At 44.7% G+C, this 21,272-nt stretch overlaps 1 protein-coding gene across 4 annotated transcripts; it reads right to left on the reverse strand.

Moving 5' to 3' along the window:
• Positions 1–858: 858 nt before the first annotated feature.
• Positions 859–21,086, reverse strand: LOC139575592 (kinesin-like protein KIF23). Of its 4 annotated transcripts, none has more exons than XM_071400713.1 (23): positions 20,966–21,086; positions 17,632–17,698; positions 17,384–17,512; positions 16,770–16,875; positions 16,524–16,660; positions 16,000–16,118; positions 15,581–15,751; positions 14,508–14,620; positions 14,303–14,424; positions 13,697–13,799; positions 12,296–12,375; positions 12,063–12,182; positions 10,109–10,271; positions 9,688–9,849; positions 9,115–9,281; positions 8,715–8,888; positions 7,362–7,577; positions 6,610–6,864; positions 3,454–3,690; positions 2,133–2,221; positions 1,748–1,826; positions 1,546–1,598; positions 859–1,425 (listed from the first exon to the last, which is right to left on the reverse strand). In XM_071400713.1, exons 1-23 carry the CDS (start codon positions 20,977–20,979, stop codon positions 1,413–1,415), a joined length of 2,889 nt encoding a protein of 962 aa, XP_071256814.1. In that variant the 5' UTR covers positions 20,980–21,086; the 3' UTR covers positions 859–1,412. The 4 variants fall into 4 exon arrangements, with proteins under 4 accessions (XP_071256814.1, XP_071256813.1, XP_071256815.1 ...); XM_071400712.1 differs by having other exon boundaries at positions 6,610–6,888; XM_071400714.1 differs by lacking the exon at positions 6,610–6,864.
• Between the last annotated feature and the right edge of the window lie 186 nt (positions 21,087–21,272).

Here is a 21,272-nt window from a genome sequence, read left to right on the forward strand (position 1 = left end):
ATAGACAGCTAGCCTACATGGAACATCTGATGGGCCAGGTTTACAAATACTTCTGAGGCTTAGTGAAATGACTCCGCATACAGAGAAGTGAAATCAGGCAACAAAAAAAACTGTCTGCCTTTCATCTCTCCAACATTCATACTGCACGCTGGATGGCAATTGTACACAAAACCAATCATTGCATATGTTCTTCCCACAATAAAGATGTTTCAACCCATTGACAGTCCAAAAGCAGATGTAATATGCCCAGGACCATTCGCAACATGCTGGTGGAATGCAACCTGACCAGGAGACCAGCAGAGAGTCTGCAGTGCACAACACTTTAGCAGGGCCCCCACAAAATATACAGACTTGCTAGTGAGCGCTTCTGTTTGACATTTCTCATCAACTGTCAACAGACCAAAGAATGTTGAGCAAACAGTGCCAGCCACATAACAAAGTCAGTGTGTTAGCACAGCACACTGCGTGCTTAGCAAAGTCGTAAAGCGCTCCCTTCCATTTAAAAAGGGCTGGTGCCTGTGGCTGCCTGGCTGGGGCAAATAGAAGGGGATGTGAACTACAAGGACAGCAGTTATTCAGACAGGAGTCTGGCAGTGGTGCTGCTAAGATGGGGAAGGTTGGGTTAGGACATTAGAGTGTAACACTGTTTCCCCTAACATTACTGCGGACTTTAAAAAAGAAGAAGAACTTAAATCAAATGCATTTGATAGATTGGTACTCATGTCGCCACACCAAAACTTTTTGGATGCCAACTGGTTTCAATTGATTATGTTTGGGGCCTGCAGCGCTACATCTACCTCCAAAGCAAGACCTGCCATTCACATGGTTATACAGTAATATAAAAAAGGTGGTTAAAGATAAGATTCTCATTTCTTGATTTATTTTTTTCAGTTTTTAAATAGTACATTCCTTCAAAAATGCATGTATTTGCAGTCAGACAGAGACTGACCGGCAGGCTTTAGCAAAGTATATAATTATGGTCGTTGCACTAGCAGCATTCAACCATTGATTTTCTGCAGATTGTGTGTGTGAATATAGGTCTAAACAACAAAAACAAGTACCTTGAAACAGAGGAAAAAAAAGTTACATCTAAATAGTCTTTGGGTTTGAAAACCCAGTGAAGGAAAGTTTCATAGGTGAAGGTGGTAAGCTATACAATGACACGCTATACAATGTGATAACTTGTAGTTCTCTTATCTCTAAATCATCTAATACAAATCTAATTGAAAATGTCCCTTTTAAGCTACGGTCATGATTAGATACAACTCAGGTCCTGATCATCACTTGTCTAGAAAAACAGTTATATAAAAAGCTTGACTTTTAAAAAAGATGCCTAGTTTAAAGTGATGGTTAGTTCACTAGTCCAATGCACAAGACGATTCCAACATAGAAAAAGATGATCTGTCCAGTTCCTACTTCCTGCGTCTGAAAGAAGGGATGGAGGAAAGAAGTGGAATTTGTCAACAGCAGTTGAGTAGTCAATACTATGAAAACATGCAATGTTGTCAGTCAAAATCCCTACTGGAATGTGATATAAATACTCACTTCTGATAGCTATTCTGGAGACCAAGACCTGAGCTTGTGCTTGCCACTGGTGCCTGTTGGGAGAAAACATATTTTATACCCTGGGTCACACCAAATGTCTTGCTGATTTATACCTTTATGAGCAGGTATCATTTCAAAATCTAATGTCCGTTTTACTCCAGCCTAGGTGAATGAGTGATGGACAGTAGTGGGGACAGCTTACCCTGTTCTCTCTGTCGTTCCAGTCCATCTTGTTCCCATCATGTTGTCCTGGCCCGTCTCCCGATGACCTCCTCTTACGACTTCATAGAACAGAAAATATTCACATCAGGTCTCTGAATGACCTACACTAAAAACATAGACAACTTTTATTTCAAGAAGATATTCCTCATCTCAACAGAAGATGATTTCTGATAGGGTTGCAAAAGTTCTCTAGAAATACCACTTGGAATATTCCTGGAAATAAGCACAAAATATGGAATCCTGCAAACAGGATATCTGGAAACCTAGAAATGTTGGGAAAGGTACCATAATTTTGCAACGCTACACACACACACTATCTGGCAAAGTGTCTGCATAATAACTGATGGGTTGGCCAATGGGCATACCTTGAAGCAGTTGGGCATTCCTGTCTAAGTGTTTCGATGTCTGTGAACTGCACGGCTTGTCCTCCACCTCTCGTTCTGAACACGTCTCCCTGAAGAGGTAGACAACTATCAGATTAAGAGATGTACCACGCAGAAAGACAAAGTGAGGGACACAAATGCATTCCCCTCCACAGGTAAATCAGGTACAGTGCATTCGGAAAGTATTCACACCTCACGACTTTCTCCACATTTTGTTACAGCCTTATTCTAAAATGGATTAAGAAAAACTCAATCTATACACAATAGCCCATAATGACAAATAAGTTTTTATTACATTTTAAATAAGTATTCAGACCCTTTGCTACAAGACTCGAAATTGAGCTCAGGTGCATCCTGTTTCCATTGATCATCCTTGAGATGTTTCTACAACTTGATTGGAGTCAACCTGTTGTAAATTCAATTGATTGGACATGATTTGGAAAGGCGCACACGCACACCTGTGAAGTTTGGAACCACTAAGACTCTAAACTGAGCAATCAGGGGAGAAGAGCCTTTGTCAAGGAGGTGACCAAGAACCTGGTGGTCACTCTGACAGAGCTCCTCTCAGGAGCTGGGAGAACTTTCCAGGACAACCATCTCTGCAGCACTCCACTAATCAGGCCTTTATGGTAGAGTGGCCAGACGGAAGCCACTCCTCAGTAGAAGGCATAAGACAGCCCGCTTGTAGTTTGCCAAAAGGCACCTAAAGGACTCAGACCATGAGAAACAAGATTCTCTGCTCTTATGAAACCAAGATTGAACTCTTTGGCCTGAATGCCAAGCGTCAGGTCTGGAGGAAACCTGACACCATCCCTACGGTGAAGCATGGTGGTGGCAGCAGCATCATGTTGTGAGGATGTTTGTAGCGTCATACCCAAGAAGACGAGGGTGTAATCGCTTACAAAAAGGTGTAAAGTACTGAGTAAAGGGTCTGAAAACTTATGTAAATGTATCCGTTAATTATTTTATTTTTTTCTTCAAAAACCTGTGTTTGCTTTGTCATTATCAATTGTCTAGATTGATGAGGGAAAAAAACGACTTCATCTATTTTTGAATAAGGTTGTAACGTTACAAAATGTGGAAAAAGTCGAGGAGGATGAACACTTTCCGAATGCACTGTATATGGTTGTAGCAGTACAAAATCTCTATTTCTGTTTGAAACTACAAATTATTGCTCAGGTAGCAATATCATTCTATAGTAGTCGGAAAGATTCAAACCCAGAAGGTGAAAAAGTAAAAAAAAAAAAATGAGACAAACAAAAGAGACACCAATTGAGGAAATAGATTTCTTTTTCTTTTTTACCTTGATCAGTTTGGTCTGAATCTCCCCATCGGAGGCAAGCTCCTGATGCGTGAGAACATACTTGTGGCATTTAGACAGAGCTTTCTCGCTGGCCGCTGACACCTTGATTGCATTGGGTATGATTGGCTGCATGACCGTGTCTAAATCCAAATTAGAGAGTGGTTTGTGATCTACCCATCGCTCCCCACCCGCTGAGTGTGAGCGTCTGTGGTGCGGGCGAATCGGTGTCCCCGTGGTCTGGTGGGTCCCATTTAAAACAGTGAGGAAAAGACAAAATCAGGGAATTATTGACAATTGTGGTGTTAAGGGCCATTGGGTTAGTAGTAGCAGCGTCTACGGCGGACCGGCGGCAGGCGTTAGTGTGGGTAGAGTGGGCTGGCAGAACACAGTGTGGGTAGAGTGGGCTGGCAGAACACAGGCGTTAGTGTGGGTAGAGTGGGCTGGCAGAACACAGTGTGGGTAGAGTGGGCTGGCAGAACACAGGCGTTAGTGTGGGTAGAGTGGGCTGGCAGAACATAAAGCCCATGGTTTATACACAGTATAGTTTGAGGTGGTATGGTTAACAGGTATAATTGGACAATCCTCTATGCTCTGGAGGTTCAAATAAAACAGATTTGATGAAGATAATTCTCTACAAACCCTTCCTGTAAGTTAGGCTAATGGAAGACCAATGACAAGTACACTGTAAGTCAATATACAGTGGCAAGAAAAAGTAGGTGAACCCTTTGGAATTACCTGGATGTCTGCATAAATTGGTCGTCAAATTTGATCTGATCTTCATCTAAGTCACAATAGACAAACAGTGTGCTTAAACAAATTGTATTTTTCTTGTCTATATTGAATACATCATTTAAACATTCAGTGTAGGTTGGAAAAAGTATGTGAACCCCTAGGCTAATGACTTCTCCAAAAGCTAATTGGAGTCAGCTAACCTGGAGTCCAATCAATGAGACGTTGGTTAGAGCTGCCTTGCCCTATAAAAAAAAACCTGACAATTTAAGTTTGCTATTCACAAGAAGCATTACCTGATGTGAACCATGCCTCGAACAAAATAGATCTCAGAAGACCTAAGATTAAGAATTGTTGACCTGCATAAAGCTGGAAAGGGTTAAAAAAGTATCTCTAAAAGCCTTGATGTTCATCAGTCCACGGTAAGACAAATTGTCTATAAATGGAGAAAATTCAGCAGTGTTGCTACTCTCCCTAGGAGTGGCCGTCCTGCAAAGATGACTACAAGAGCACAGCGCAGAATACTCAATGAGGTTAAGAATCCTAGAGTGACAGCTAAAGACTTACAGAAAAGCTCTGAAACATCTGACGAGTCTAGGATAGGTAAAACACTAAAACAAGAATGATGTTCATGGGAGGACACTACGGAAGAAGCCACAGCTGTCCAAAAAAAACATTGCTGCTCGTCTGAAGTTCACAAAAGAGCACCTGGATGTTCCACAGAGCTACTGGCTAAATATTCTGTGGCCAGATGGAACTACAGTTGTTTGGAAGAAACACCACACTGTGTGGAGAGAAAAAAAAGCGCAGCGCACCAAAATGAAACCCTCATCCTAACTGTAAAGTATGGTGGAGGGAGCATCATGGTTTGGGGCTGCTTTGCTGCTTCAGGGCCTGGACAGCTTGCTATCAGACGGAAAAATGAATTCCCAAGTTAGCCTAACATTCTCCTGGAAAAAGTCTGGATATCTGTCCACCAATTGAAGCACAACATAAGTTGGGTGATGCAACAGGACAATGACCCAAAACACAGAAGTAAACCAACAACAGAAGGGAGCGGCCCAGTCAGTCCTGACCTCAACCCGATTGAGATGCAGTAGCATGACCTCAAGAGAGCAGTTCATACCAGAAATCCCAAGCATATTGCTGAACTGAAACAGTTTTGTAAAGAGGAATGTTCCAAAATTCCTCCTGACCGTTGGTGCAGGTCTGATCCGCAACTACAGAAAACATTTAGTTGAGGTTATTGCTGCCAAAGAAGGACCAACCAGTTATTAAATCGAAGGGATCACATACTTTCCCCACCCTGCACTGTGAATGTTTACAGTGTGTTCAATGAAAAGTATTATTGTTTGTGTTATTAGTTTAAGCAGACTGTTGTATATATGATCAATTTATGCAGAAATGCAGGTATTTCACATACTTTCTCTTGCCACTGTATACACATTAGCTGCCAACATTATGATTGAAACCAGGTTAGATATGAGTTTTACAGCAGCAATCTATAGCATTATGAATTGATGAATGGATTGTTTCATAAGAGTATTATTAGTACTTGGTAGTTTATTAGGATCCCCATTAGCGGTTGCTGAAGCAGCTACTCTTCCTGGGGTACACAAATAGTCTGAGGAGATTTGTGAATATTGTATATGTGAAAGTGCTGAAAAATGTTAGCTACTGTACATAATACAGCCTACACTAGGGGACATGGTAACATAACATGGGAGGATAATGGTGACGATAAATGTGATGAGATGACACCCTGGTTATCAGTCCTGTGGTGGCCATTACAGACAACCAAACACGCATATCAGGCAGCTATTGATGCAATTCTGCAGGATGATTCTTTAAGGGTCTACAAGCATAGCAGAATTAGCTACGGTACATCTACACACATACAAACACACAGATTAAAGCCAACAGAACTACAAGCATAGCAGAACTAGCTACGGTACATCTACACACATACAAACACACAGATTAAAGCCAACAGAACTACAAGCATAGCAGATCTAACTACTGTGATGATACCAGCGTCGCAATTTTATGTTTGCATGGCAAAAATTAAAACATGAAACAGACCAAACTCTTCGGCCTTTAAAAACCTGCTATAAGTTAAATATTGTGTTTTGTTTTCTTGCCATGACACTAACGAGTATCGATACTGGCATCAGCCTGGTCCTAATAGCTAGCACATGTACAGTAGGTAAGAATACAAACCAAGCAGCTACAGTTCTATCTGGGTCTAGGGTGCAGTTCTATCCGGGTTTGGGGTGCAGTTCTATCCGGGTCTACAAGCATGGCAGATCCAGCTACTTAAAGTTTACCTCCTGATTTCCAAGACACAGATGAAGCTAAAAGCAGGACTATGCTTAATCTATGTCTGGGAAACCAGTCCCTCAGAGTGAAATTCTAACACACACTAACCCTTGAGCTTGACTCTAGGTCTAGCCCGTACGTGTGGCTGGGGCCCGGGGCCTCTGTCTCAGGGGCCCATCGCTGGCCTCTCCTGCGGCCCACACTGCTGCTTCCGTATGGGGTCGTTCTTCCGTACGCTCCGGGTGTCCCGGGGGGGTCCCTACCTATGGGGAACCTCTGCTCCCACTCAGAGATGACGGAGGCTACTGAGAGACTACCAGCGGAGGAGGAGGGTGGGAGGAGATGGCACTGAGCTGTGCTGACCTGGTGGTGGTAGCAGGAGGGAGTCTGGGAGTATTATATGAAGGCTGTAGCATGGCATCTCCAACAGTGTATTCACAACGTTGTAGATAACATTGTAACAAATAGAACCAACACGATGCCCTATTCTACATGACAGACAATCATATCTGTTCTACAGCATGCGCGTTTCTATCTGAACACTGTAATGTCACAAATGTCAGTAGAGTGAAACACAGGACAACACATGCAGGTGGCCAGTAACGGTGAGACAGCAGAGTAATAGTACATGTGGTCTGATGATACAGCACCTGTTTAGTAGACAGACTCATACACCATCAACCCACCATGCAACAACGGTCCATCAACATTAGAATAGTTCCACAGTCAATATCTATTACAATAACGTCAATCACAATTTATAGATGGAGAGATAGATGGATAGAGAATGAGAGAGCGAGGGAGAGACGGAGAGAGGCGAGAGGGAGAAAGAGAAGCAGTGACAGGGTGGAACAACTCACGGGCAGTGGCGAGCGAGATCTCTTCTCAGGGGCGCGAGGCTGGTCCTTCTCCCGGGAGTTCCTCTGGGGCTTGTCTGGGGGTGGTGGGGGACGCTGCTGCTCTGAGGTGGCGCTGCTGTTGCTCTCTGATACGATGGCCTTCAGCTGCTTCAGCTTCTCATCCTTCACCCACAGCTTGTTCTGCATCTCCAGCTGCTTGGCGTTCACACGACGCTCCTGAGGTAGCAAGAGGAAGACCAATGTTAACTACACAACTTCAACTAAATGTAAGTAGCACTGAACTACAATACCCACCACACCTACCGTCAACTACGTTTATGACCCACAGTCTGGGGTTAGTTAGCAGCTGAGGGACCCCCTCACAGTCTGGGGTTAGTTAGCAGCTGAGGGACCCCCTCACAGTCTGGGGTTAGTTAGCAGCTGAGGGACCCCCTCACAGTCTGGGGTTAATTAGCAGCTGAGGGACCCCCTCACAGTCTGGGGTTAGTTAGCAGCTGAGGGACCCCCCCTCACAGTCTGGGGTTAGTTAGCAGCTGAGGGACCCCCTCACAGTCTGGGGTTAGTTAGCAGCTGAGGGACCCCCTCACAGTCTGGGGTTAGTTAGCAGCTGAGGGACCCCCTCACAGTCTGGGGTTAGTTAGCAGCTGAGGGACCCCCTCACAGTCTGGGGTTAGTTAGCAGCTGAGGGACCCCCTCACAGTCTGGGGTTAGTTAGCAGCTGAGGGACCCCCTCACAGTCTGGGGTTAGTTAGCAGCTGAGGGACCCCCTCACAGTCTGGGGTTAGTTAGCACCTGAGGGACCCCCTCACAGTCTGGGGTTAGTTAGCAGCTGAGGGACCCCCTCACAGTCTGGGGTTAGTTAGCAGCTGAGGGACCCCCTCACAGTCTGGGGTTAGTTAGCAGCTGAGGGACCCCCTCACAGTCTGGGGTTAGTTAGCAGCTGAGGGACCCCCTCACAGTCTGGGGTTAGTTAGCAGCTGAGGGACCCCCTCACAGTCTGGGGTTAGTTAGCAGCTGAGGGACCCCCTCACAGTCTGGGGTTAGTTAGCAGCTGAGGGACCCCCTCACAGTCTGGGGTTAGTTAGCAGCTGAGGGACCCCCTCACAGTCTGGGGTTAGTTAGCAGCTGAGGGACCCCCTCACAGTCTGGGGTTAGTTAGCAGCTGAGGGACCCCCTCACAGTCTGGGGTTAGTTAGCACCTGAGGGACCCCCTCACAGTCTGGGGTTAGTTAGCAGCTGAGGGACCCCTCACAGTCTGGGGTAAGTTAGCAGCTGAGTGACCAGTCTATTGAAAGAGTGGAGGAGGGCTGAGGGGAGGAGGACAGAGAGGAAAGAGGGTAACACTCCACTTACACACTCCTTCTCCCACTGGTGTTTGGTGTCAGACACCATGCCCTGCATGCGTGCCTCCATGCGCTTCCTCTCCGACAGCTCCCGCTGCAGCCTCTGCTCACGGCTCTCCAGCTCCTGCTGCAGCGACCGCTTGTCCCCCTCATAGATATTGGTGGTCTTCTGAAGAATGTCAATCTGAGGGGGGGCATAAAAGGTACGTAAAAAGTTCAGGATACGTTTGATTCAATTTGAAATGAGTTCAATTAGGATGTACGAATGCATGGGTTCCAGTGATATAAAAATGCAGCTGAGGAGAGGAGATGGAGAGAACAAGGCAAAGGGGGGGAGAGAACGAGGCAAAGGGGGGGAGAGAACGAGGCAAAGGGGGGGAGAGAAGAGAGATGGAGGACTTAGACTTCACCTTGTATTCCAGCATTTTGGATTTCTTCTCCAGCCGATCCATCTCATTCTTCTGGTTGAACATGATCTTGTCCTTCTCCCCTAGTTTACCCCGCTGTTCATGGATGAAGTTCTCCTTGGCCATCAGGTGGCCATCAAACTCCTGGAGCATCGATTTCAGCGTGTTGGCTGTTGGAAAGGGGCAAAAGGAATGGAAATTAATCCATTGGTACAAATTTTACTTTACTCTTGTCCACTAAAGGTAGACAATATGTTTACACTAACTAAACATTTACGTACAGCAAAACATGCCCTAAGAAAAGCCAGATAAACATGAAAAGACAATGATGAATTTAAATAGAGGACGTCTGTGACATTTCAAACGATAGGAGACTATATGTGCAGCTCTAAAGCCTGTAGTATTTTATTAGGATCCCCTTAAGACGTTGCTAAAGCAGCAGCTACTCTTCCTGGAGTCGACACAGAACATAATACAGAACATTAACAGACAACAGTACATACATTTAAAATAAATAAAAGAGGTCCTGTACTGACAAAATACCCTTAATTAGGTCTATAGTGGCCTGGTCCGTACCAGTTCTGGTGTACTGCTCAGTGATCATCTGGCGGATGCGGTGCCTCCTCTCCAGCACCTCTATGAGGCGGGGCAGGATCTGCTCATCGGTGGGATCCACCAACTCACAGGCAGGCAGGGCCGGCAGGCTGTCCAGGAGCTGGTTCAGCACCGAGCCATCCTCTGGAAGATCAGTGGAGAACAGATTAACTTGGGACTTAACATTAGTGCTGGCTGAGGTGGTGGTCACATGGGACGTGTCCAGGTTGGAAATGTGTTAAAATTAATCATTTCTAACATGACCCACGTACAATCAGATTCTTTCAAATTAGAGGTGAAAGCCCTCCTGCATTGTAACCCTGATGTTCTTACTGTATCCACATTGCTACTTGTAGAGATAGATTTTTTATATACACCTCTGTGATTATGTATGTGTACATACCGGTGTTGCTGGGTCCCCCGGGGTGCTCCTCCTGGCGTCGTGACAACTCGTCTCTGAAGGCCTGGTTCCGGTGTCTCCGCCCCGCCGCCAGGCTGCAGATGGGCCTGTCCACCGGCCGCGCCACCTCAACCTCCTGGGTCAACTCCGCAAAGCGCATGACCAACTGAAGGAACACACACGGTTACATCTTGTTGATATTTCTGTTTCTTAGGGCTGTTATTGGGATCTAACGCATCAGTTACCATGGTTTCTTAGGGCTGTTATTGGGATCTAACGCATCAGTTACCATGGTTTCTTAGGGCTGTTATTGGGATCTAACGCATCAGTTACCATGGTTTCTTAGGGCTGTTATTGGGATCTAACGCATCAGTTACCATGGTTTCTTAGGGCTGTTATTGGGATCTAACGCATCAGTTACCATGGTTTCTTAGGGCTGTTATTGGGATCTAACGCATCAGTTACCATGGTTTCTTAGGGCTGTTATTGGGATCTAACGCATCAGTTACCATGGTTTCTTAGGGCTGTTATTGGGATCTAACTCAGATCAGTTACCATGGTTTCTTAGGGCTGTTATTGGGATCTAACTCAGATCAGTTACCATGGTTTCTTAGGGCTGTTATTGGGATCTAACTCAGATCAGTTACCATGGTTTCTTAGGGCTGTTATTGGGATCTAACGCATCAGTTACCATGGTTTCTTAGGGCTGTTATTGGGATCTAACGCATCAGTTACCATGGTTTCTTAGGGCTGTTATTGGGATCTAACTCAGATCAGTTACCATGGTTTCTTAGGGCTGTTATTGGGATCTAACGCATCAGTTACCATGGTTTCTTATGGCTGTTATTGGGATCTAACGCATCAGTTACCATGGTTTCTTAGGGCTGTTATTGGGATCTAACTCAGATCAGTTACCATGGTTTCTTAGGGCTGTTATTGGGATCTAACTCAGATCAGTTACCATGGTTTCTTAGGGCTGTTATTGGGATCTAACGCATCAGTTACCATGGTTTCTTATGGCTGTTATTGGGATCTAACTCAGATCAGTTACCATGGTTTCTTAGGGCTGTTATTGGGATCTAACGCATCAGTTACCATGGTTTCTTAGGGCTGTTATTGGGATCTAACTCAGATCAGTTACCATGGTTTCTTATGGATGTTATTGGGATCTAACTCAGATCAGTTACCATGGTTTCTTAGGGCTGTTATTGGGATCTAACTCAGATCAGTTACCATGGTTTCTTAGGGCTGTTATTGGGATCTAACGCATCAGTTACCATGGTTTCTTAGGGCTGTTATTGGGATCTAACTCAGATCAGTTACCATGGTTTCTTAGGGCTGTTATTGGGATCTAACGCAGATCAGTTACCATGGTTTCTTAGGGCTGTTATTGGGATCTAACGCAGATCAGTTACCATGGTTTCTTAGGGCTGTTATTGGGATCTAACTCAGATCAGTTACCATGGTTTCTTAGGGCTGTTATTGGGATCTAACTCAGATCAGTTACCATGGTTTCTTAGGGCTGTTATTGGGATCTAACGCATCAGTTACCATGGTTTCTTAGGGCTGTTATTGGGATCTAACGCATCAGTTACCATGGTTTCTTAGGGCTGTTATTGGGATCTAACTCAGATCAGTTACCATGGTTTCTTAGGGCTGTTATTGGGATCTAACGCATCAGTTACCATGGTTTCTTAGGGCTGTTATTGGGATCTAACGCATCAGTTACCATGGTTTCTTAGGGCTGTTATTGGGATCTAACTCAGATCAGTTACCATGGTTTCTTAGGGCTGTTATTGGGATCTAACTCAGATCAGTTACCATGGTTTCTTAGGGCTGTTATTGGGATCTAACGCATCAGTTACCATGGTTTCTTAGGGCTGTTATCGGGATCTAACTCAGATCAGTTACCATGGTTTCTTAGGGCTGTTATTGGGATCTAACTCAGATCAGTTACCATGGTTTCTTCATAGTCGTCGGCTTTAGGGTTGACACACACAACCATGCGGACTTTCCCTTCACCGTCAAAATAGTTCTTGAACAGATGAGTGACTTTAGAGTCTCTGTAAGGAACCATCTGAAACAAAAACACACAGTATCATTGTGTTACTTTATGACATGATATCAGAGCTTGACTCATCTGGTCTACAGTTTGATCAAGTACACAGAGATTCATTCAAAATGACCAACCCGGTTTGTTCCACACATCTGGTTCTCTCTGAGGACTTCTATACAGGTGCGTAACGTCATCAGGGACTGGTTGATGTTGCCTGGGGAAAGAGTGGAGATGCCAGGTAAAGATGGGTGCATGTTGTGAAGCTGCCAGTAGGTCAGTACTAGTCTGGGTACCAGTCTGTTTAGCCATGATTCCACTCCTGTCATGCTTAACATGTGGCATATGACACAGAGCACAAGGAGTGGAATGTTAGCAAAACAGACTGGTCCCCAGGCTCGGTCAGTGGTGCGGTTAGACAAACAGAATGTTAGCTAAACAGACTGGTCCCCAGGCTAGGTCAGTGGTGCTGTTAGACAAATAGAATGTTAGCTAAACAGACTGGTCCCCAGGCTAGGTCAGTGATGCTGTTAGACAAATAGAATGTTAGCTAAACAGACTGGTCCCCAGGCTAGGTCAGTGATGCTGTTAGACAAACAGAATGTTAGCTAAACAGACTGGTCCCCAGGCTAGGTCAGTGATGCTGTTAGACAAATAGAATGTTAGCTAAACAGACTGGTCCCCAGGCTAGGTCAGTGGTGCTGTTAGACAAACAGAATGTTAGCTAAACAGACTGGTCCCCAGGCTAGGTCAGTGATGCTGTTAGCTAAACAGACTGGTCCCCAGGCTAGGTCAGTGGTGCTGTTAGACAAATAGAATGTTAGCTAAACAGACTGGTCCCCAGGCTAGGTCAGTGGTGCTGTTAGACAAACAGAATGTTAGCTAAACAGACTGGTCCCCAGGCTAGGTCAGTGGTGCTGTTAGACAAACAGAATGTTAGCTAAACAGACTGGTCCCCAGGCTAGGTCAGTGGTGCTGTTAGACAAACAGAATGTTAGCTAAACAGACTGGTCCCCAGGCTAGGTCAGTGATGCTGTTAGCTAAACAGACTGGTCCCCAGGCTAGGTCAGTGATGCTGTTAGACAAATAGAATGTTAGCTAAACAGACTGGTCCCCAGGCTAGGTCAGTGGTGCTGTTAGACAAACAGAATGTTAGCTAAACAGACTGGTCCCCAGGCTAGGTCAGTGGTGCTGTTAGACAAACAGAATGTTAGCTAAACAGACTGGTCCCCAGGCTAGGTCAGTGGTGCTGTTAGACAAACAGAATGTTAGCTAAACAGACTGGTCCCCAGGCTAGGTCAGTGGTGCTGTTAGACAAATAGAATGTTAGCTAAACAGACTGGTCCCCAGGCTAGGTCAGTGGTGCTGTTAGACAAATAGAATGTTAGCTAAACAGACTGGTCCCCAGGCTAGGTCAGTGGTGCTGTTAGACAAATAGAACGTTAGCTAAACAGACTGGACACCAGGCTAGGTCAGTGATGCTGTTAGACAAGCAGAAAAGTAAAGATTTTTCTATGGGTCCTACGTTGTCAGCTCACCTGCTTCCCGGAGGCGGCTGCCCTCTGCTTTAGTCCTGCTGGTGCGTTCACTCCCTGCCAGGTCCACCAGACACAGCTGGCTAACAGTCACCTGGTTCTTGTCCTGTAACACAGCCAGGCTAGGCTATCAGAGCTAGCACTGGTTGAAGTCCATGTGGTCCAGTGATAGCTGTTAGCATGCCTGCTCTGTATTGGGTCTTCTAGTGAAACATACATAAGCTAACACAGCTTCTACTAGTGACAGAGCAGCAGATATTTATTGTGCTAGTTCACATGGTAATTAAAGGATGTTTGTGTTTGTTATCTTAAGGTTAGGTCAAGGCAGGGATAGAGAGTACGCCAACCCACCGAGCCCAGGCTAGTACTGGTCACACCAGGCTGGTAGAACATTTTCCCAACTAGCCATCCGGCTAGTGACATTTTGTATTTTCAGATATCGCATGGCACAGATATTAAACCCAGGCTACTAAAAATGGTGGTGTACTAGCCTGGCTGGTCAGTGCCCAAAATCCTTGTTCCATCCCTGGGTCAAGGTAGTGGATTTTGTCTTCACTTCTATATGAAGAACTGTATCGGCAAGATATAAAGATGCAAGGTTCAAGTCACCTGTAGAATGTGGTCTCCATCTGCGTCCAGCGGAGCTTGTGCCAGTTTGACAATAAACACACTGTGAGAGCGACTGGACTCGCGGTTCAGCTGAGTATCGGCAATCCTCCTTTTCTTTTGACCTGGACAAAAGCAAATACTGTAGACTAACACAGAGGGAAAAAATATTTTTCCTTCAAAAGAAAATTACTAAAATCCCACTCACCCCGCCAAAACACTTCGAAGGCTTCCTCTGTGGACTTCACCTCGACCTCTGTGCATCCTGACACGTACATGTTGTGGTTCTGGTCCTCACGTAAAATCTTTGATTGAGGCGGTCTGCAACCGTGGAGCGCAACAATACGGTTAACCACCACACAGCCTACAACAAATAAACTAGACTATAACCACAAGCAAAAAGTCAATATGACAATGTTAAAACAACGGTTATGACTGTTCAAAACAGTCAACGGGTAAAAGACATGCATTATGTCAAGCTTCCCAGCCGCAGCACAGATCAGTTTCACCACAGCCATTCAAGGATGTGTTTACACCAATCTCATGATAATCAGCAGAGGTTAAAAGCACTACCTCTACAAAGGCAATCAGAGACAGAGGAATTAAAGCAAATAGTTACTCCAAAAGTAATACTACATATTTAAATGTATATACTATATAATAACACTACATACCATTCGTATTATATGTAGGGTTCTAGATTGGGAGGGGATGATGGTACCATACGTATTATACACAGGGTTCTAGATTGGGAGGGGATGATGGTACCATACGTATTATATGCAGGGTTCTAGATTGGGAGGGGATGATGGTACCATACGTATTATATGCAGGGTTCTAGATTGGGAGGGGATGATGGTACCATACGTATTATATGCAGGGTATGTAGTGGAGGGATGATGGCTAGATAATTCTGCCATGTTTTTCTACATTTAAACTGTATACACTTATCCTGGGACCAGATATATGAAACAGCTAGTTGATCAGTGTGGTCCCAGGCTAGTTCTATAACCACGTACATCAACTCAGGGTTATGTAGAGGTGTCTCTCCACCGGGTCGCCTAACAAAGACAAAACATTTCACATCTCTAACCTACAATACATCTTACATTGACTGGTGCATTCTTCACACTACAATTAACTGTAGAAGATACAAATGAGAGCGAAGACGTGCGGTAGGACCACTCTTCCAGAATGATTTACTGGTCTCCCTTTACATATCTATTTAATAACATTACACAAAAATACATAACTACTGGTAACAACAAAGCCTGGACTCACTTGTGTCGTATGGGGTCTATTGGAGCTTCTTCCAGCAGATCGTAGATGTAGTTATTGTATATTTCTATGTAGGACACAAACACACTGTAACAGCTGTCCTCGTCAACTCCCTCACATTGGCAAGCCTCCTCTGGACCGATCATGTCTGCGAACTCTGGGTCAGGTTTTTGCCTGAAGGACAGAACCAACACAAAACCTCAGTCTCAAACCAGCTTCAACAATCAAGAAAGTGAAATGGTCATTTTTTTTGTTGCCATTTCCAATATCATTTCAACAGGTTGTCTTTTTGTCATCCAAATAGTCTCTGAAACACTCAAATCAATGCATGAAAAATGTCAATAACCTAGCATCTATTAACATCTGAGGGTGATCACAAATGTGTGCACGAAACATGTTTGGCTTATAAAACCCATGCATACTTTGAGGACGGTGTTTTGGGCACTGTGGACTGTTGATTTGATTCTCTCTTCTGTCTCTCCAGGAGAGCGTCCACCTGACCTTGGATCTCCATGCCATTCTTGTCGTCTGTCCTAAACACCTGCAAGATTGAACATTTGAAAGCTAGACGTATAGGGATCAGCGCTCAATATAACATTTGAAAGCTAGACGTATAGGGATCAGCGCTCAATTTAACATTTGAAAGCTAGACGTATAGGGATCAGCGCTCAATTTAACATTTGAAAGCTAGACGTATAGGGATCAGCGCTCAATTTAACATTTGGAGAACCTGAAATTATAATAGTAAAATAATTGGCTTTTTTGCACATATTTGCTGTTGAATAAAATGGCCAACTCAAAGTTAAGTCTCTCACAAGCACTTGATTGGCTAGTGTACCAGTTCAATGTATAAATCTCTGATGAAAAGACAAGGACAAAAGCATACAATGATGCTCTGTAGGAACAGAGTTGTACACCCAGAGATATGACGTAAAATAAGTCTTACAAATCTCTTGGCCTGTAATGGACCGATGCTGTTGAACAGCATGTCCAGAGAGCGGGGGAGGAGACCTCCTTCTCCTGGAGAGCCCGTCATGGTAAACGTCTTTCCACTGCCTGTGACGCCATAAGTGAAAAGTAATCCTATGGACAGCAAAGAAAAACTAAAATCGCCGCTCAACACCCTGTCGAAACCAAATACTTAAAAAACGTATGCGTTATTAAAAATAAACGAGCAGTTTCGCTCACTTACCATTCTTGCAGTGAATGAGGTCATCCACAAGTGGTTTGGCAACATCCTCAAACAACTCTATTTGGGAGGTTTGGATCCCAAACACTTTTTTGAAGGAGTACTGAGTCTGTGAAAGAAAACACGTTCACTATGAGATAAAATCATAGAGAGAGACTGAGTCTGTGAAAGAAAACACGTTCATTATGAGATGACATCATAGAGAGAGACTGGGTCGGTGAAAGAACACGTTCATTATGAGATGACATCATAGAGAGAGACTGAGTCTGTGCAAGAAAACACGTTCACTATGAGATGACATCATAGAGACTGGGTCGGTGAAAGAACACGTTCATTATGAGATGACATCATAGAGAGAGACTGGGTCTGTGAAAGAACACGTTCATTATGAGATGACATCATAGAGAGAGAGACTGAGTCTGTGAAAGAAAACACGTTCATTATGAGATGACATCATAGAGAGAGAGACTGGGTCTGTGAAAGAACACGTTCATTATGAGATGACATCATAGAGAGAGAGACTGGGTCTGTGAAAGAACACGTTCATTATGAGATGACACAGGAAGACGCATCATAGAGAGAGACATGTAATGTAGTTAGCTGTGTTACACCTGTACCTCTTTGTATTCCCCATTGCGGTTGGCTTTGATGCCATCAGGAGCATGCAGCTGAATGGTGGTGCTGCTGATCATTTCAATACAACACTCCTCATCTGTAGCTCCTAAAGGGCGGATACGGCAGTACACCTGCACACAGCAAATCACCATACTGTAAGACGTGTTATTCATTAGCTACGTATAGATTATTTAGTCATTATCAACTTGCTTTTAGTAACTATTAATTGAGGTGACAGTGACCGACTTACACCAACTGGGTCTTTTTGTGAGTGGGATGTTTTCTTCAGGGCTGGCCTCCGTGGAGTTTTGCCCTTTCTGTGAAATGAATGAGGGGCATTTAGAGGTTGAGTAGCTGCAGTACATTTACACAGTGATGGACTTGGAGAAAGTGGCTGAAAAAAACACTGCAGCAAGACATGGCTAGCATAACTAACACATAGCATTACATGGGCTTGCTCCTACCTACCTTTCCGATTTGGTCCTGCCGTAAATACCTACACGTACGCTACGGTCACAAGACGCAGGCCTCCTTACTGTCCCTAGAATATCTAAGCAAACAGCTAGATGCAGGGCTTTCTCCTAAAGAGCTCAATTTTTATGGAATGGTCTGCCTATCCGTGTGAGAGACGCAGACTCGGTCTCAACCTTTAAGTCGTTATTGAAGACTCATCTCTTCAGTAGGTCCTATGATTGAGTGTAGTCTGGCCCAGGAGTGAAGGTGAACAGTAAAGCACTGGAGCAACAAACCGCACTTGCTGTCTCTGTCTGGCCGGTTCCCCTCTCTCCACTGGGATTCTCTGCCTCAAACCCTAGTGGTGTGGGGGCTGTGCTTTGACAAAGTGGGTGGGGTTATATCCTGCCTGTTTGGCCGAGCCCGCGGGTATTGTCGGACGGGGGCCACAGTGTCTCCCGACCCCTCCGGTCTCAGCCTCCCGCATTTATGTTGAAATAGTTTATGTGTCGGGGGGCTAGGGTCAGTCTGTTATATCTGGAGTATTTCTCCTGTCTGAATTTAAGTGTGCTCTCTCTAATCCTCTCTCGGAGGACCTGAGCCCTAGGACCATGCCTCAGGACTACCTGGCCTGATGACTCCTTGCTGTCAGAGACCTGGCCGGGTGGTGCCAGAGTAACAACTTATCCCTCAACGTAACCAAGACTAAAGAGATTATTGTGGACTACAGGAAAAGGAGGACCGAGCACGCCCCCATTCTCATCGATGGGGCTGTAGTGGAGTAGGTTGAGAGCTTCATGTTCCTTGGTGTCGACATCAACAACAAACTAGAAAAACATTTGGCATGGGTCCTGAGATCCTCAAAAGGTTCTACAGCTGCAACATCGAGAGCATCCTGACTGGTTGCATCACTGCCTGGTACGGCAATTGCTCGGCCTCTGACCGCAAGCCACTACAGAGGGTAGTGCGTACGGCCCAGTACATAACGGGGGCTAAGCTGCCTGCCATCCAGGACCTCTATACCAGGCGGTGTCTGAGGAAGACCCTAAAAATTGTCAAAGACCCCAGCCACCCCAGTCATAGACTGTTCTCTCTACTACCGCATGGCAAGCGGTACCGGAGTGCCAAGTCTAGGACAAAAAGGCTTCTCAACAGTTTTTACCCCCAAGCCATAAGACTCCTGAACAGGTAATCAAATGGCTACCCGGACTATTTGCATTGTGTGCCCACAACCCCTCTTTTTACGCTGCTGCTACTCTCTGTTTATCATATACGCATAGTCACTTTAACTATACATTCATGTACATACTACCTCAATTGGGCCGACTAACCAGTGCTCCCGCACATTGGCTAACTGGGCTATCTGCATTGTGTCCCGCCACCCACCAGCCCCTCTATTACGCTACTGCTACTCTCTGTTCATCATATATGCATAGTCACTTTAACCATATCTACATACTACCTCAATTAGCCTGACTAACCGGTGTCTGTATGTAGCCTCGCTACTGTATATAGCCTGTCTTTTTACTGTTATTTTATTTCTTTACTTACCTATTGTTCACCTAATACCTTTTTTGCAATAATGGTTAGAGCCTCTAAGTAAGCATTTCACTGTAAGGTGAAATTGTTGCATTCTGCGCACGTGACAAATAAACTTTGATTTGTCCCCATTCCACCTGGTCATGCTGCTGCTCCAGTTTCAACTGTTCTGCCACTGGCTATGGAACCCTGACCTGTTCACCAGACGTGCTACCTGTCCCAGACCTGCTGTTATCAACTCTCTAGACACAGCAGGAGCGGTAGAGATTATTGTCTTTTTTTAAATTTCACCTTTATTTAACCAGGTAGGCCGGTCGAGAACAAGTTTACAAGTTTAAAGCAGTGCGACAAAAAACAGAGTTACACATGGAATAAACAAACGTACAGTCAATAACACAATAGAAAAAGTCTATATACAGTGTGTGCAAATGAGATAAGATTAGGGAGGTAAGGCAATAAATAGGCCGTAGTGACGAAGTAATTACAATTTAGCAATTAAACACTGGAGTGATAGATGTGCAGATACTCTGAATGATCGGCTATGAAAAGCCAACTGACATTTACTCCTGAGGTGCTGACCTGTTGCACCCTCTACAACCACTGTGATTATTATTATTTGACCCTGATGGTCATTTATGAACATTTGAACATCTTGGCCATGTTCTGTTAAAATATCCACCCGGCACAGCCAGAAGAGGACTGGCCACCCCTCATAGCCTGGTTCCTCTCTAGGTTCCAGGCTTTCTGGGGAGTTTTTCCTAGCCACCGTGCTTCTACACCTGCATTGCTTGCTGTTTGGGGTTTTAGGCTGGGTTTCTGTACAGCACTTTGTGACAAGGGGCTTTATAAATACATTTGATTGATTGACCATGGAGCCAGCGCCAGATGTTTCTCGGGAAACTGTCCATTTCGTCCCCATGCTAGGTAGCAGAAGCCACAGCAGTCATTTTGGACTGGCAGTGTCAGCCAATCAACTCCTTTTCTTGTTCAACTTGACATGCCATAATGGCCGATGTGGCTACTACTAGCTAGCATTAGGACAGATAGAAGTTTACCTAAAAACTAACAGTTGTTCAATCTTATCGGTGTAACTATTGGGGTAATGGGACAATTCGGAGTACAAGGTATTTCTTCATTCCTGCATTGAGGTACCTTTCCGATATATCTTACACTGGTTCCTTGTGCCTTAAACTAAACAGTTAGCCTGTCAGACCCTGGTGCAGCTGTAAGCAAGCGGGTCGGATCTGCTGGCTACAAAATCAGCCCACCCTTCAGAAAAGTATACACGTTCAAGTCAACAGCGCAAACTGGCGTCTCAATTTATTGTGTTGGCTAACGTCTATGCATTATGTTGGAGTAACTTGCTAAACTGGCAAACATTACATTTGACATGATACTTAGATAGCTAGCTAGCCACAATTGACGTGATATCTATCAATCAAGGTTACCTGCCGGTCTAGCTTTAGTTAGCTATAAGGCTAAAATGCTAACTGCTGGCTACCTTGTTCGCTATCGTTATTAAACTGCTTACGAATACAACCACAATTGTTAAGTTATTAAAACTTTACATAATAGTACACTATTGTACTTACGCAGGTCTTTGCATTTTTTATGTTGCCTTTGTTTATCTTTCCCCTTCAGTTCGGTGAGCTTCTTCAGTTTTTGAAAATTCCCTCTCGTGTGACGTCACGTAGGTGTTGGTGGTTTTGCGCCAGTAAAAACGCAGACAGCTTAATCATTATGTGAAGGAAGCCCCGCCCCCACACGTGTCGCCCCAAAGTACCTTCTTATCTGCCCTGGCCGACAATCGAGGATCAGCTGAGTGTGCTGCACACCTCTGCATTATCATTTGTTGGGAATAAAACTAACCATATCTTCAATAATCATTCAATAAAAAAA

The sequence above is a fragment of the Salvelinus alpinus genome, chromosome 5 (genome assembly GCF_045679555.1).
Source record: "Salvelinus alpinus chromosome 5, SLU_Salpinus.1, whole genome shotgun sequence".
Lineage (NCBI taxonomy): Eukaryota > Metazoa > Chordata > Actinopteri > Salmoniformes > Salmonidae > Salvelinus > Salvelinus alpinus.

What these genes read in the sequence shown, in the direction of transcription:
- LOC139575592 (XM_071400712.1), bottom strand. An exon ending in ACGACTATGAAGAAACCATG is followed by an intron (nt 10,272 to 12,062) that starts GTAACTGATCTG and finishes GTGTTCCTTCAG; the next exon opens with TTGGTCATGCGCTTTGCGGA. An exon ending in GAATGCCCAACTGCTTCAAG is followed by an intron (nt 1,827 to 2,132) that starts GTATGCCCATTG and finishes TGTTCTATGAAG; the next exon opens with TCGTAAGAGGAGGTCATCGG.